The sequence below is a fragment of the Malus sylvestris genome, chromosome 2, assembly GCF_916048215.2.
Source record: "Malus sylvestris chromosome 2, drMalSylv7.2, whole genome shotgun sequence".
Classification (NCBI taxonomy): Eukaryota; Viridiplantae; Streptophyta; class Magnoliopsida; order Rosales; family Rosaceae; genus Malus; species Malus sylvestris.
The window spans coordinates 14,759,876-14,772,259 of NC_062261.1; the positions used below are offsets into that span (position 1 = coordinate 14,759,876).

Here is a 12,384-nt window from a genome sequence, read left to right on the forward strand (position 1 = left end):
AACTAATCTCTATTTATTTTTTTTTAGAAAAAAATCCCTTCCTTGAAGCTTCCAAAAAGTATTCGACTCTTGGAAGCATGCAAAAGTATATACATAATGAACTAACGATTAACGAACAACGGCCAGTAATTGAATCTTCCTGCCTGGTAAAAGGTAAATGGTAAATGGTAAATATCAACATTTCATATCTTGGGCAGCTTTCAATCCAACATTTCAATAAAATTTCAAAAGCCTGGAAGGATCTCGGCCTCTATACAAACCCAAATCCTCCGATTCAAACCTAGACACCCGGTAAGCCACTTTGCCCACTCTATACGCATATTTACACAATTTGGCACCAAATGTTTTGAATTTGTCAATTCGATTGGTGATAGCCCATGAAATTTTCACATTTGCCATTGTAAAGATGAATCTTGGCACATCTTCCTACGTGTATTTGTGAGGTATGAATCTTACGATGCATTGTTGTTCATCAAGAACTTGAATGCTACAGATTTAGGCTAGAACCCATGTTTCTGATTGACTCCATTATTTGTTTTGTATGTTGAAATGTATTATTCTAACCGTTAATCTTCGTTTTCAATTGGGTTTTTGCGATCCAGCTTATATTCGAAGCAAGAAATCCTTTTGCCCAAGTTTTGATTCGTTTCTTTATGTTGTAATGCAATCACTTCACTTGGTTATTTGTTCCTGTTGATGTGCTGTTGTAGGATCTCCATTGAGTTCTACCTGGGTAGTGTTAGGATCTCCATTGATTTCCCTGAATGGAGTCGAAGGCTACTGACCCGTCAACTCAACCTCCTGCTAAAGATTCTGGGGTTGAAAATGCTACTGCTGCTGCTGCTGCTGCCTCTGGTCAAGATAATACTCAATATGCAAAAGCGGTATCTGGGGTTTTTCTATCATTTACAAAGGGTTTGGTTAACACGTCTCAGAGTGCAGTGAAGGCTGTGCAGGTCAAGGCGCGCCATTTGGTCTCCCAAAACAAACGAAGATACCAGGTACCTTACCAGAATTACAGAGTGTGCTTCGGTTTTGTTTCTTGATTAATAATGCCGAGCCTATCACAAATTCAATTCAACTACTTTATTTGCATTTCAAATTCTGGTAGAATGTGCCTCGGTTATGTGTATGATTTTCCATTTTCTTTTGTTAAATTCTTAATTGTTGCAGTTAGTTACATTCAGTTGATTTGATTGCAACTGCTCGCATTTTTCTTACTATGACTTATTACTACCTTTATCTTCACCTAAATAAAATGGTGAGTCTTCCACAAAGAATGTTTCCTATGACACTGATTCTGCACTAAATTTAGGAGGGTGGTTTTGATTTGGATCTGACGTACATTACTGAGAATATAATTGCAATGGGTTTCCCAGCTGGAGATATAAGTTCCGGCCTATTTGGATATGTTGAGGTAATAAACTGACGTGGTTTATGTTTGAAATTCAGTAGGCTAAGCTTGGTTGTATCATTTTTAACGTACTAACTAAAACGTGATGCAGGGTTTTTATCGAAATCATATGGAAGAAGTCATCAGCTTTCTTGAGACCACTCACAAGGTGAGAAAAGGTTTTCAAATCTGAAGGCATAAATTTTTTACTAGGAACATGAAAATCTGTTTACAATTCAGGAAATGATGTTGGGCTTAAGGACATGGTTTTACATTTTTCTAGCTTATCTCCAGTTGCGGTTCTGTTCCTCTTTTATAATTGAAACTTTGTATTTCCGGCCTATAGCTGGTTCAAAACTTTCTGTCAATTTGACATTTGTTTTGCAGGGAAAATATAAAGTGTACAATCTTTGTTCAGAGAGGTTGTATGATGCATCGCGATTTGAGGGGAAGGTGTGTGTTTCATCTTCACTTGCTTTGTGTTGAAAGCTTAAAGAAATTGAAGGAATATGATAATCTGCCTTAAAGAAATGTGACAAATGAGTAGGGAAATTGCGAGATTTAAAAACTTTTCTTGCATATGTATTAGCTTAAATACAAAACTTGCCCAACTGTCAATTACCTAGTGAGTGCACCAAATTGTGAGGGTGTCCCAGGTTTTTGGTTCTGGATGTTTACAAAGATGTGAATCGAAAAATAAGGCATGATATTGCTGCTAGGTGAAGTGGTTGGCACTTTTTTATATGCAAAATATAAAATAAATAAAGAATTCTGTATCATTGATGGAGCTATTAAAGTTCTTCATTTTAACATGTTAAATAACAAAATGGCCGTTGATGAAATCATAAGATAAATATGCGAATGATGTGATAGACTTAATGAGGGCTATCTTGTATGTGTTAATATATTGAGAAAGAAGAAAGTTGAAAGTATAGTCAAATAGATTAAGAAGTTTAACTTTCCAGTGCTGTAATTCTGTTTTTCAGTTATGTTGAATAACAGCTTCATCTATTTTTCGCTTCTCTGAATGTTTTAAGGCTGCAAGTTTCCCATTTGATGATCATAATTGCCCCCCAATCGAACTCATAGAATCTTTCTGTCGAAGTGCTCATTCATGGTTAAAGGAGGGCATCGAAAATGTTGTGGTTGTTCATTGTAAAGCTGGTATGGCAAGGACAGGAGTAATGATTTGTAGCCTTCTCTTATTTCTTAAGGTGAGATCAATAATCAGCACCTTAAGACCTGGGGGTTATATGGTGGAAACGTTGGTGCTTCTTTTGGCTCTATATTATTATTACTTGCACTTATGACTATAACTTTTTCTTGTTTGTTTTTCCATGTCTCTGCAGTTCTTCCCTACGGCTGAGGAGGCCATGAATTACTATAACCATAAAAGGTGTATAGATGGAAAGGCTCTGGTTCTCCCAAGTCAGATTGTGAGTCAGTTAAATTTTTGGATTTCCTTTTTAAGCTTGATGTTGCTTACCTATCTACATCATTGCGATTAACAATTTTTTCTATGATTTTCCCAGAGATACGTCAAATACTTTGAGCATATCTTAAAACACTTCAATGGAGAAACTCCTCCAGCTCGAAGGTACACTTCTGACAGACTGACCATTCACTTGTATATATGTATCTAAGTGGTACAGTGGTCTTGTAATGAAGACCTAGGTTGAGGAGTTAAGTTGAGTATTTGAGCTATTGAATCAGATATAGGTTATTAAGGTGCACAGGTGGGTGAGATGCATTTCAATCGTCCATATCTAAAGTTCTAAAAATAGATTGCCTGCCTCTGTCTGTGTTTGTGTACATGTGTGTCTGTAAGACTCCATTTTAGAAGGTACTAAAGTTGCAATATTATAGGTGCATGCTCAGGGGATTTCGGCTTCACAATTGCCCTTATTGGATTAGGCCCTCCATTACAATCTCGGATCATAAGGGTAATCTTTGACGCTATCATCCTTGCAATATTCTGTGATGTTTTGAACCATCAGTTTTTATGATAGATATTTAATAGCAGAATATAAGTTGATGTACTGTTCTTTGATTCCAAAGAGGCATTTTTGTTTATAAATAGTGATCTTTTTCTAATATTGTTCACTTCCTGAACTAGTTACTTGTTGAACCTTGAGTTTGTTTGGGTAGAAAAGAGCACTTGTGATAAGGGAATCGAGTACTGGGTTACAGATAACGCTTCACAGAGTTGCCGTTGAGTACTAGGACAATACTTGAAGTTGTGATGATAATACAGTTTCATACTAATCGATATGATTCATTGTGTCAATGTTCTTGCATGTGCGGGTTTTTAGAGCCATGCATACATGTCCATTCCTAAAAATGCCTTCACTCTTTCCATGTTTAGAAGCTGTTTCATGTCACTTATCAAGATGTTTATCCCAATGCACAGGAGTTTTGTTCTCATCAAGGAAGCATCCAAAAACGAAAGATCTAATGGTAAGCGCTTGTCAAAGTAAAACAGTTTCATACTAATCTATATGCTTTTATATTTATTATATACATATGTAGAAATCCATTGAATTTCTAATTTAACCGCATCAACTCATTCTTTTAGCCAGAAGATTTCTGGATCAATGCACGGAAGAAAGGGTTTGTGGTTTTTGCTCTACCAGGGGAACCTGGTCTGGCTGAGTTAGTGGGGGATTTCAAAATCCAATTCCAAGATAGCCATGGAGATTTCTATTGGTATGTACATCGGTTCCCCTATCTTACTCTTGTTTATGTTATGTTGTAACTTTCCTTCACTAATTTAATGACGAATGTTGAATCTGTCATGCATTTGTTTCACAGAACCTGCTCTGTAATATTGCTATTTTCCTATCCAAAATTTTACATTGAGCAATTGTGGTACAAGAAATAGGAAAATTATTCCATGCTACGAAGCATTAAATGCGATGAGCATTGGATGGCCTGGATTAGTTTGAATTATTGCTTTTATTGTAGTCCCATGAATCCAGGCCATCCAATGCTCGTAGCATTTAGTGCTATGTAGCAAGAGACTAGACTGCCAGATTGAATGATTGAATTCCTTTATATTCTTACCCCTTTTTCAGCTGGTTAAATACAATGACGGAAAACAGAAAAGTTCTGACTGCAGATGACCTCGATGGTTATGAGAAGGTAAATGGTTTGACTCTAATTACTTATGAATATGATATACGTCAAATGTTAGATCATCTCTCTGTTTCTCTACCCTACATTTCTATTTCTTTGCGGCGCTTGCTTGTGAAACACCGTTGGTTGTTATTTGCAGAGAAAATTACCTTGTCCCGGATTCCAGGTTGAAGTTGTGATGATAGACTATGATGGTACTACTTTACCTACAAAAGCTAAAGCAGATTCTTCCGGTAGAACACCTGAGGGTAGCGCAAGTGATGCCAATGCTTCAAGTCATGGTGTTGCTGGAAATCCCAACCAAAGTAAAATCTCTCAGCGTGAAGATGGTGATGATGTATTTTCGGATAGTGATGGAGATGAGACTGAGGATAAAATGAGCAGGCAAGCGGAAGCGAATTCTAGAGCTGGACTTCCTGCATCTAATCATCCATCTAACACCAGAAGAGTGGATAGCCCGCGGAGTAATTCCAGAAAACCAACTAACGACGGGGCTGAAAAATCTCACCCGGGCCACTCCCGCAAGTTGAGCTCATCTGGGGGAGATGATATTAGGGCAATGGCCGCGGATGCTTCAGTTTTCTCTTTCGGGGATGATTTTGATAGCGAATGAAGCAGTTGAGTTCTGCTTGAAATTGTACAAGAAACACCAGTGTATTCACTATTCCAAACAATAGATAACGCAGAGTTCCGGGACGAACATAGGAATCAGATGTTGGTTGATTGACCTCATTGTTTTCAATGAAAAGGCGTTATCCCGCCATTTTTCTCAATCCTTTAACGATAAAAAAAAAACAATCGAATGTTGTATCACCAATAAAAGTTACATATAAATATTACATTGCACATTAAAAATCTGTATCATTGGAAAAAAAAAAAAAAAAAAAAAAATCCCACCAGTCAAAATTGATGAGCAGCAAAACTGATGTACTTCTCGACGGGAGCCATGGGGAAGCCATAATTTCCGAGAATGAGGCCTCCAACCTTTCCTTCGCGAGGCCTGATGTTATCTGTCCATCAGTCCATCACATTCAAAGAGCTATAAGCTGTTCCAACGCGGTGAGCATTGACGTGCCTTCCAGAGCTGAGATAATTCTCGGGGCCATACTAAAGTCTACTTCCCTTTTTCTTGCCCCCTTGGAGTTTGGAAACAATCTTATTCAGCGTAGAAATTTCAAACTCTTTATTTTGGAGTTGCTGCTTCAGTCCTTCGATCTCTTTTAATTGATCAGAACACTTCTCTGAGGCCTTCTGTTCTTCTTCCTTTAACCTTTCTATCTCTTTAAGGTGATCGCAGCACTGATTTAGCTCTGCCGCTGTCTCGTCTTCTAATTTTTTACCCGTCTTTTGTTTCTTATGTACACCTGAGTTCTCTTCAACTTCTAAAGCTCTCTTAGATGAGACTTGGGCAGATGACTCAACGTTTGCCATTTTACGAACAAATAAATCAGCAGTTACACCCGTGCTAAGCTTAAATGCAATAAGTTTCTGGGGCCGTCCACATGAGTCCTATAATAACATAGATTAACAACATTATGTTTCTTTATAACCAAACAAATCCGAGTGCCTTGTAGACTACAAAAACACCTTGTAATGAAAATTAAACTCATCACATGAAAAGCACACAAATGAAAATCAATGGGGTATAAAAATATACTCATGTGAAAAGAACGGCATGTACAAACTAAGATATCGTATATATGTGTTCAACATTGTCAATGCTATAAAGATATATCTGTCATATGTACCTTCTCCTGGCTGCCTTGGACTTTTTCATATGCCTGATGTGCTTCTTGTGGACTCGTAAAGATAGCAAAGGCAGAATATTTATCTCCTTGTGCTTTCACAGATGGTTGCTGGATATGTTTTAACTATATTAACTTCACACTAACAAGCAGGGAAGAAAGTGGGAAGGAAGGAGAAAGAAAAATATGAGACTGAGACTATTTTACCCAAAATGAAAGCCCAACCTCAGTATCTATGATATGACGTGTGACGGTCTTTCGGAAGTAAAACCATAACATTATACCTCTAAAGCACACAGAACATGTATTCTATTAAAAACATTAAGGCATATATATTGAACCTTGACTTGTATCTTATAGTTCCCGGGAATGACATTGCGCAGTTCTTCACTAGGCACTGTTATTGGTATCCTGTGGAGAAGTAGCCTTGCCATATTAACTTCCCGTACCTACAATTGAAAGAGTTATTAAGACAATGATGATGTACCTGGATTCTGGAATCCTGTCTTGAAGTTTAAAAAACGATGAAAAACTAAAAACTCACATCCTCCTGAGCTGGGGGGGGAATAAATCCAACTTCGCCCCTTATCTTAGCAAGAACAAGTTTCATTGCAGCACAAGCATCATCTAGACAATTGTGTGGAGAACCTTGCTTCCGGACTTCAGAACCCAATACAGACTGGAAAAGATAATATGGAAATATAAGTCAACCATCTCAAAATATCCCAACCCATGATTTCTTTGCTTTCATTCTTGGGATTTATGCAATGCCAAAAAACAAATAACAATATGCAGACCACCATCCTAAATTGCCTAAGTTAATACATAATTGCCCACATTGCAACAATCAAGAACTTAGGTCGTACCCAGTGCACAAGGCTCCCGCTTTACGCAGGCTCTGGGAGAGGTGAATGTCGGCTAGCCTTACCCCCATTTTATGGAGAGGCTGCTCCCAAGTCTCGAACCCGAGACCTACCGCTCATGGGCGAAGGCACTTGCCATCGCACCAAGTGCAACAATCAAGAACTTAAAGGTCAAAAAATTCCAAGTCATTCCTAATTAAAATGGACAAAGAAAGACTGACACTGAATTGCAGAATCATGCAATAGACTAATTACCAGATTCCAGAGCAAGAGGTATGTGAAAATTCGACCGATATATAACAGTGATAAACCAGCTTCTTATAACTTACCTTACACAAATTATTTAAGGAAGGTTTTCTATGGATAGGGCCATCAGAGTATTGGAAGATATATGCAGTATCAATCACCCTGGCATGTTCCAACTTCAATGCTGTGAGCAAAAAAGAGCAATATTAACAACAATGAACAATACAGCAACAATAAAAAAGAAATACAAAGTCATACTTAAATTGCAGAAACTGAAAAGGAAAACAAGAAGATAAAATGAGTTGTTTGAGACATCAAAAAGGCCCAAACATCTACTTATAGAACAACAGAACTTACCTTGCAGGTCATTGCATAAGCTATGCCCCACTAAAATGGTACCATCCGACAACAACTTCTTCAAGCGTTTCTACAATATAAACCAAAAAGTTCAGGTAAAAAAGAGTCATGCATAATCCCTTGAAATCAGATTGAAAAAAAATCCACTTGAAACGTATAAATAACCTTAATACCTGTATATCCTTCAATGTGCATGTAACTCCATCCAAATCCGCTACTGAAACTCCTGTAATCTCAGATCTGTAGTCAGCAACTTCTTTGCAAGGGTTTACAAATTCATTCAGTTTGACCTGAAAAGCCAAAGTCCAAATTCATACGGTTATAGAAAGGGGAGTTCAAAAAGGTCTAGGCACTAATCAGATAACTAGTCTAAGTTGTAGAGCAGCTATACCTGTAATTCTGCATCCACAACGCACACCTTTACTAAAGCTTCAGAGCCATCTTCACATAGAACCATCTCACAATCAACAGCAACCATTGCACTTGAGGTCATCATCTTAGACTTTTTACCTAGCTTTGTAGCTACCCAATCCTGCTTCGCCATTTATACAAGTTAACAGGGAGACAAACCACGTGACCAGGTAAAATTTACAGCCATTTGAAAAGCTATGATTTCTACAGCATATCACTTCTAATTTAGTCAAAGTAGAAATGCCAAAAGTTTTTGTAATCAGTTTTACAAAATCAGGGCCATGAAAAGTATAATAGCGACAAAACAGTTTGCTAAACAAAATATCACAAGTTATCCTTTTCCAACAGATAAACGTAGACAAACAACACCGTAAAATACCTTAACCTTAAAATGGATCATAGGCAAGTAGGAAAATGCATATCCTGTGTATGTAATAAAGAAATCTGAAGCAATGCAGAAAGCGAGAAGCAATTTCACCACAAGGATTCATATGGATGTTAAGACAGTCACACATTAATGCAACTTTAAAACAAAAATGCAAGCAGAGATACTGCCAGATAACCTGATCATTTGATGCGAATGAGTAATCCAACAGATATTGTGGGTGTTCCAGAGTTGCACGGACAAGCTTCTGCATGGCCACCATCATAATAAAATTAATACTAACAAATTGTGCATGTTGAAAATAAAAAGGCAATTAACAACTAGGAAAGCCTGTCCCTTTAAAATTACAGGCCCATCCAAACCAATAACCAAACTGCAACAAAAAAACATACCTGCTCCGGAGATTCATTTTCCGGAAAATTCTTTAACAATTGCTCAACGGCTTGGCGATTTGTATGGCATTGGACAACTTTAGCCAAAACCTGAAAACACGAAAGGGGCAACAGAAATCATTGGAGTTAAACAACTGTTCCATCAAATTAACATACAAACTGGACACAGCTGATTACCTTCAAATCATCCTCATTGTTCAAAGTCTTTAAAAATGCAGTCAATACGTCATTAGACCGCCTCCCGGGATCACTCAAGCTAGCCCCAAACTTCTTATCATAACTACTTAAAAACTGCTTCCAGTCTCCCTTATCACCCTTCATTCCTCTCTGTTGGGCCAATTTCACAATTTCCACAAGAACCTATCGACCACAAATTTCAGAAAAATCAACAAAATTCACACAAAACAAAAGCATCCAACTTTTCCCACAATTAAACCAAAAAAGTTACAACCAAATAATGCTTAGGCTTAAAATTTGTTAATTTGTTAGCTTAATTTGCCTTTTAATCAGTTTTATCGGCAGCCCAGAAAGTAGAACAGGCGAATTATTCGAATTGAGTAAAAATTTGCAAGGTGAAAGCTCAGCTGAGAGACTAAACGTATGAAGCTGTGATATATAGAGAGAGAAGGAACCTTTTTCTCTGCTGTGGCGAATAAATCATCCATTGGAGGCATTTTCCGGTGACGACCAAATTCAAGGCGGAGAGCAACGGCGCGAAGTTCGTGTGGCGGGCGGCTGGTGAAAAAAACAAAGGGTACTGAGAGGGTTTATGGTTTTTCGTATATAGGGTTTAGCCTATGTTCCAAAGAAGGATCCTCACCTCAAGGGTGTTTTTGATATTTTCAGGTGTTTGTGGGAGAGTGGGTTAAACCGTAAGGCTAGCAACAAGGTTTAAAATATCAATATTATCTCGATATTTTCATCGAAATTTTCGTATTTTTGGACTACCGATATTTCCGATATCATCGATAATTTAGACCTTGATAGGAATTCTATGTGTTACTAAATCACTCATGTATCTTATCATGCAATGTATAAAGTGTAAAATATTGTACTAATTCATTATATATAAATGATTATGGTATGTTTAAACTTCTTTCATTAATTACTACATATTTTCTACACTTACAATGTTTGTCAGCTCGTTATATAATCAACTTAAATCAGTTAAATCTATCATGCAATGTATTTCCTTCCAATTTTTTGTGATAAACTAATAAATAATTAACTAAATAAATATAATGCAAAGTTTCAATAAAAATTTCCAAGTTTTTCTTACAATTTCCATGGTTTTTATTCAATTTTTATCGATATCGATAATATCCCGACATTTCCATCGAAATTTTCATGTTTTTGGAATACCGATATTTCCAATATGATTGATATTTTAGACCTAGCAATAACATAATTTAAATTCGTTTTTGAAAAAAAATATCATTAGACCGTAATACTAAGTAACTCTTTATTAATTTATTTGCCCCCTTTAAGCTATCTAATCTCATTTTACCTTTAAAAACTAGTATTGTCTTGCTCTTTAAAATTGTTATTTTCGTATAAGTAAATTGTAGCAATGGTCCCTCAGCTTTAATCAAATTGGAGCAATGATCTTTCAACTAAAAATCCATTACCATTGGTCCCTCAACTTATCAAAATATGTAGCTATAGTCATTTTCATCAATTTCATCAAAATTTTGTCAAAATAAGTTATGTTGGAATGACCATTTATACAATTAGGATCCCTCAACTCATCAAAGTGTGTAATTATGGTCCTTTATGTTAACTACGTCAAAAATTTTGTCAAAACGAGTTATGTTGAAAGAACTATTGCTACAATTGGGTTAAAGTTAAGGGACCATTTCTCCAGTTGAATTATAGATGAGTGACCAATGGTAATGAATTTTTAGTTGAGGGACCATAGTTGCACGTTTTGATGAGTTGAGGGACCAATGGTAATGAATTTTTAGTTAAGGGACTATTGTTCCAGTTGAGTTAAAGTTAAGGGACCATAACTACAATTTACTATTTTCATATTATTAGTCTCAGTTCACTTTGTCTTCCTCACCTCAAGGGTGTTTTTGATATTTTCAGGTGTTTGTGGGAGAGTGGGTTAAGCCATACAGTAAGGCTAGCAATAATATAGTTCAAATTCATTTTTTAAAAAGAATATCATTAGACCGTAGTATTAAGTGGCCACTTATTAATTTATTTGCCCCCATTAAGCCATCTAATCTCATTTTACCTTTAAAAACTAGTATTGTCTTGCTCTTTAAAATTGCTATTTTCGTATTATTAGTCTCAATTCACTTTGTCTTCCTCAACTTCGTCAAATAAACATTAAATTAAAGGTTAGTATGAACATTTCTTCTTTATTTTTTTTGCGAGCAAACGATAGTATCTACACTTAAGAGGATGGGGGAGTGGGCTAAGTCTTACAATGAGTTTACCATAATAATGTGGTTCAACTTCGCCCTTGCCAAAGATCGAACCTAATACCTTTCACTTACAAGTGAAAAGGAATACCATTAGACCGTAGTACTAAGTGGCAGTATGAACATTTCTTTGACACATCTATTTGTCCCAACTGGCCTACTAAAACAATCCCAACTCCATTGTTTATAACTCTAATTCAAACTCCACATGGATTAGTTTTGCGGAAATGTAGCTGCAGCCATTGGACTCAATGAGTGGCTTGGATTACATTTTGAAACACAACCAATTATTTCTTTTGCTAACAGTTGCAGCTACAACTCCATAGCAATTCGCAAGAGAGACGAACTTGGGTTTAGTTTAGAGTTGTAAAAATAGAATCAGGATTGTTCTTGCTGGTAGGTTTAAGGCAAAGAGTTGTGTCAAAAAATAAAATGTTCATACTACTCTTTAATTTAACGTCTATTTGACGAAGTGGGTGAAATAGGGTGAACGTAGACTAAATGAGACGAAAATGACAATCTCAAGAGGGCAAAGTAAGACAAAACCAATTTTAAAGGGTAAAATAAGCCATAAAATCTGAAAGAATACAAAATTACATTAGAATGATATGATCCAAGAGGCAAGCCACTCTAAGGGCCAACTAGGTTTTGTCGTGTTTAAAAAAAATTGTGTCTGCTGTGTTTAAAGAATAATCAGTTGTAAATGAAGTAGATGGACATTTGATAAATTGTATTTTTAAAAAGTTGTAAGTATGAAAAGCAACGTAAAGCGTTTGGTAAATTTTAATGCAAAAATGATAACATTGTGTATAATGACAAAAATGTACATGGTAGGGCGTGACGACAACAACAGTGGTGATGGTAGCGACAATGGTCGAGGTATGAAGGTGGTGTCAATAGTGGGAAGGTGGTTGAGATGCAAAGGTAACAATGATCATAAGGGCAGCGGTAGCAGCTGTGGTGGGGGTTGTGGTGGCAGCAAGATTTTACAAGACTAATTTCTATGAATAAATCACGATAATTCATAA

The 12,384-nt window shown here is 36.5% G+C and overlaps 2 protein-coding genes across 3 annotated transcripts; one reads left to right on the forward strand and one right to left on the reverse strand.

Moving 5' to 3' along the window:
• The first annotated feature begins 136 nt into the window (after positions 1 to 136).
• LOC126603828 (phosphatidylinositol 3,4,5-trisphosphate 3-phosphatase and protein-tyrosine-phosphatase PTEN2A-like) lies at positions 137 to 5,301 on the forward strand. Of its 2 annotated transcripts, none has more exons than XM_050270805.1 (13): positions 137 to 291; positions 711 to 1,001; positions 1,316 to 1,417; positions 1,506 to 1,562; positions 1,781 to 1,846; positions 2,431 to 2,607; positions 2,743 to 2,829; positions 2,926 to 2,990; positions 3,260 to 3,336; positions 3,804 to 3,850; positions 3,969 to 4,099; positions 4,468 to 4,534; positions 4,668 to 5,301. In XM_050270805.1, the coding sequence occupies exons 2-13, from the start codon at positions 765 to 767 to the stop codon at positions 5,139 to 5,141; spliced, it is 1,587 nt and encodes a 528-aa protein (XP_050126762.1). In that variant the 5' UTR covers positions 137 to 291; positions 711 to 764; the 3' UTR covers positions 5,142 to 5,301. The 2 variants fall into 2 exon arrangements, with proteins under 2 accessions (XP_050126762.1, XP_050126773.1); XM_050270816.1 differs by lacking the exon at positions 137 to 291 and adding an exon at positions 298 to 443.
• LOC126603834 (small RNA degrading nuclease 3-like) lies at positions 5,261 to 9,725 on the reverse strand. The gene is made up of 12 exons (XM_050270827.1): positions 9,560 to 9,725; positions 9,105 to 9,287; positions 8,928 to 9,017; positions 8,714 to 8,782; positions 8,131 to 8,271; positions 7,913 to 8,029; positions 7,740 to 7,809; positions 7,466 to 7,566; positions 6,818 to 6,952; positions 6,615 to 6,722; positions 6,277 to 6,384; positions 5,261 to 6,037 (listed from the first exon to the last, which is right to left on the reverse strand). Exons 1-12 carry the CDS (start codon positions 9,599 to 9,601, stop codon positions 5,636 to 5,638), a joined length of 1,566 nt encoding a protein of 521 aa, XP_050126784.1. The 5' UTR covers positions 9,602 to 9,725; the 3' UTR covers positions 5,261 to 5,635.
• Positions 9,726 to 12,384: the final 2,659 nt, after the last annotated feature.

Coding starts and splice junctions, on each gene's coding strand:
- LOC126603828 (XM_050270805.1), top strand. CDS start 765: ATGGAGTCGAAGGCTACTGACCCGTCAACTCAACCTCCTGCTAAAGAT. Junction 1,847..2,430: donor CATCGCGATTTGAGGGGAAG/GTGTGTGTTTCA, acceptor GAATGTTTTAAG/GCTGCAAGTTTCCCATTTGA. Junction 4,100..4,467: donor AGCCATGGAGATTTCTATTG/GTATGTACATCG, acceptor CCCCTTTTTCAG/CTGGTTAAATACAATGACGG.
- LOC126603834 (XM_050270827.1), bottom strand. CDS start 9,601: ATGCCTCCAATGGATGATTTATTCGCCACAGCAGAGAAAAAG. Junction 9,018..9,104: donor ACAATGAGGATGATTTGAAG/GTAATCAGCTGT, acceptor TCGTGTTTTCAG/GTTTTGGCTAAAGTTGTCCA. Junction 8,783..8,927: donor AAAATGAATCTCCGGAGCAG/GTATGTTTTTTT, acceptor GTGGCCATGCAG/AAGCTTGTCCGTGCAACTCT.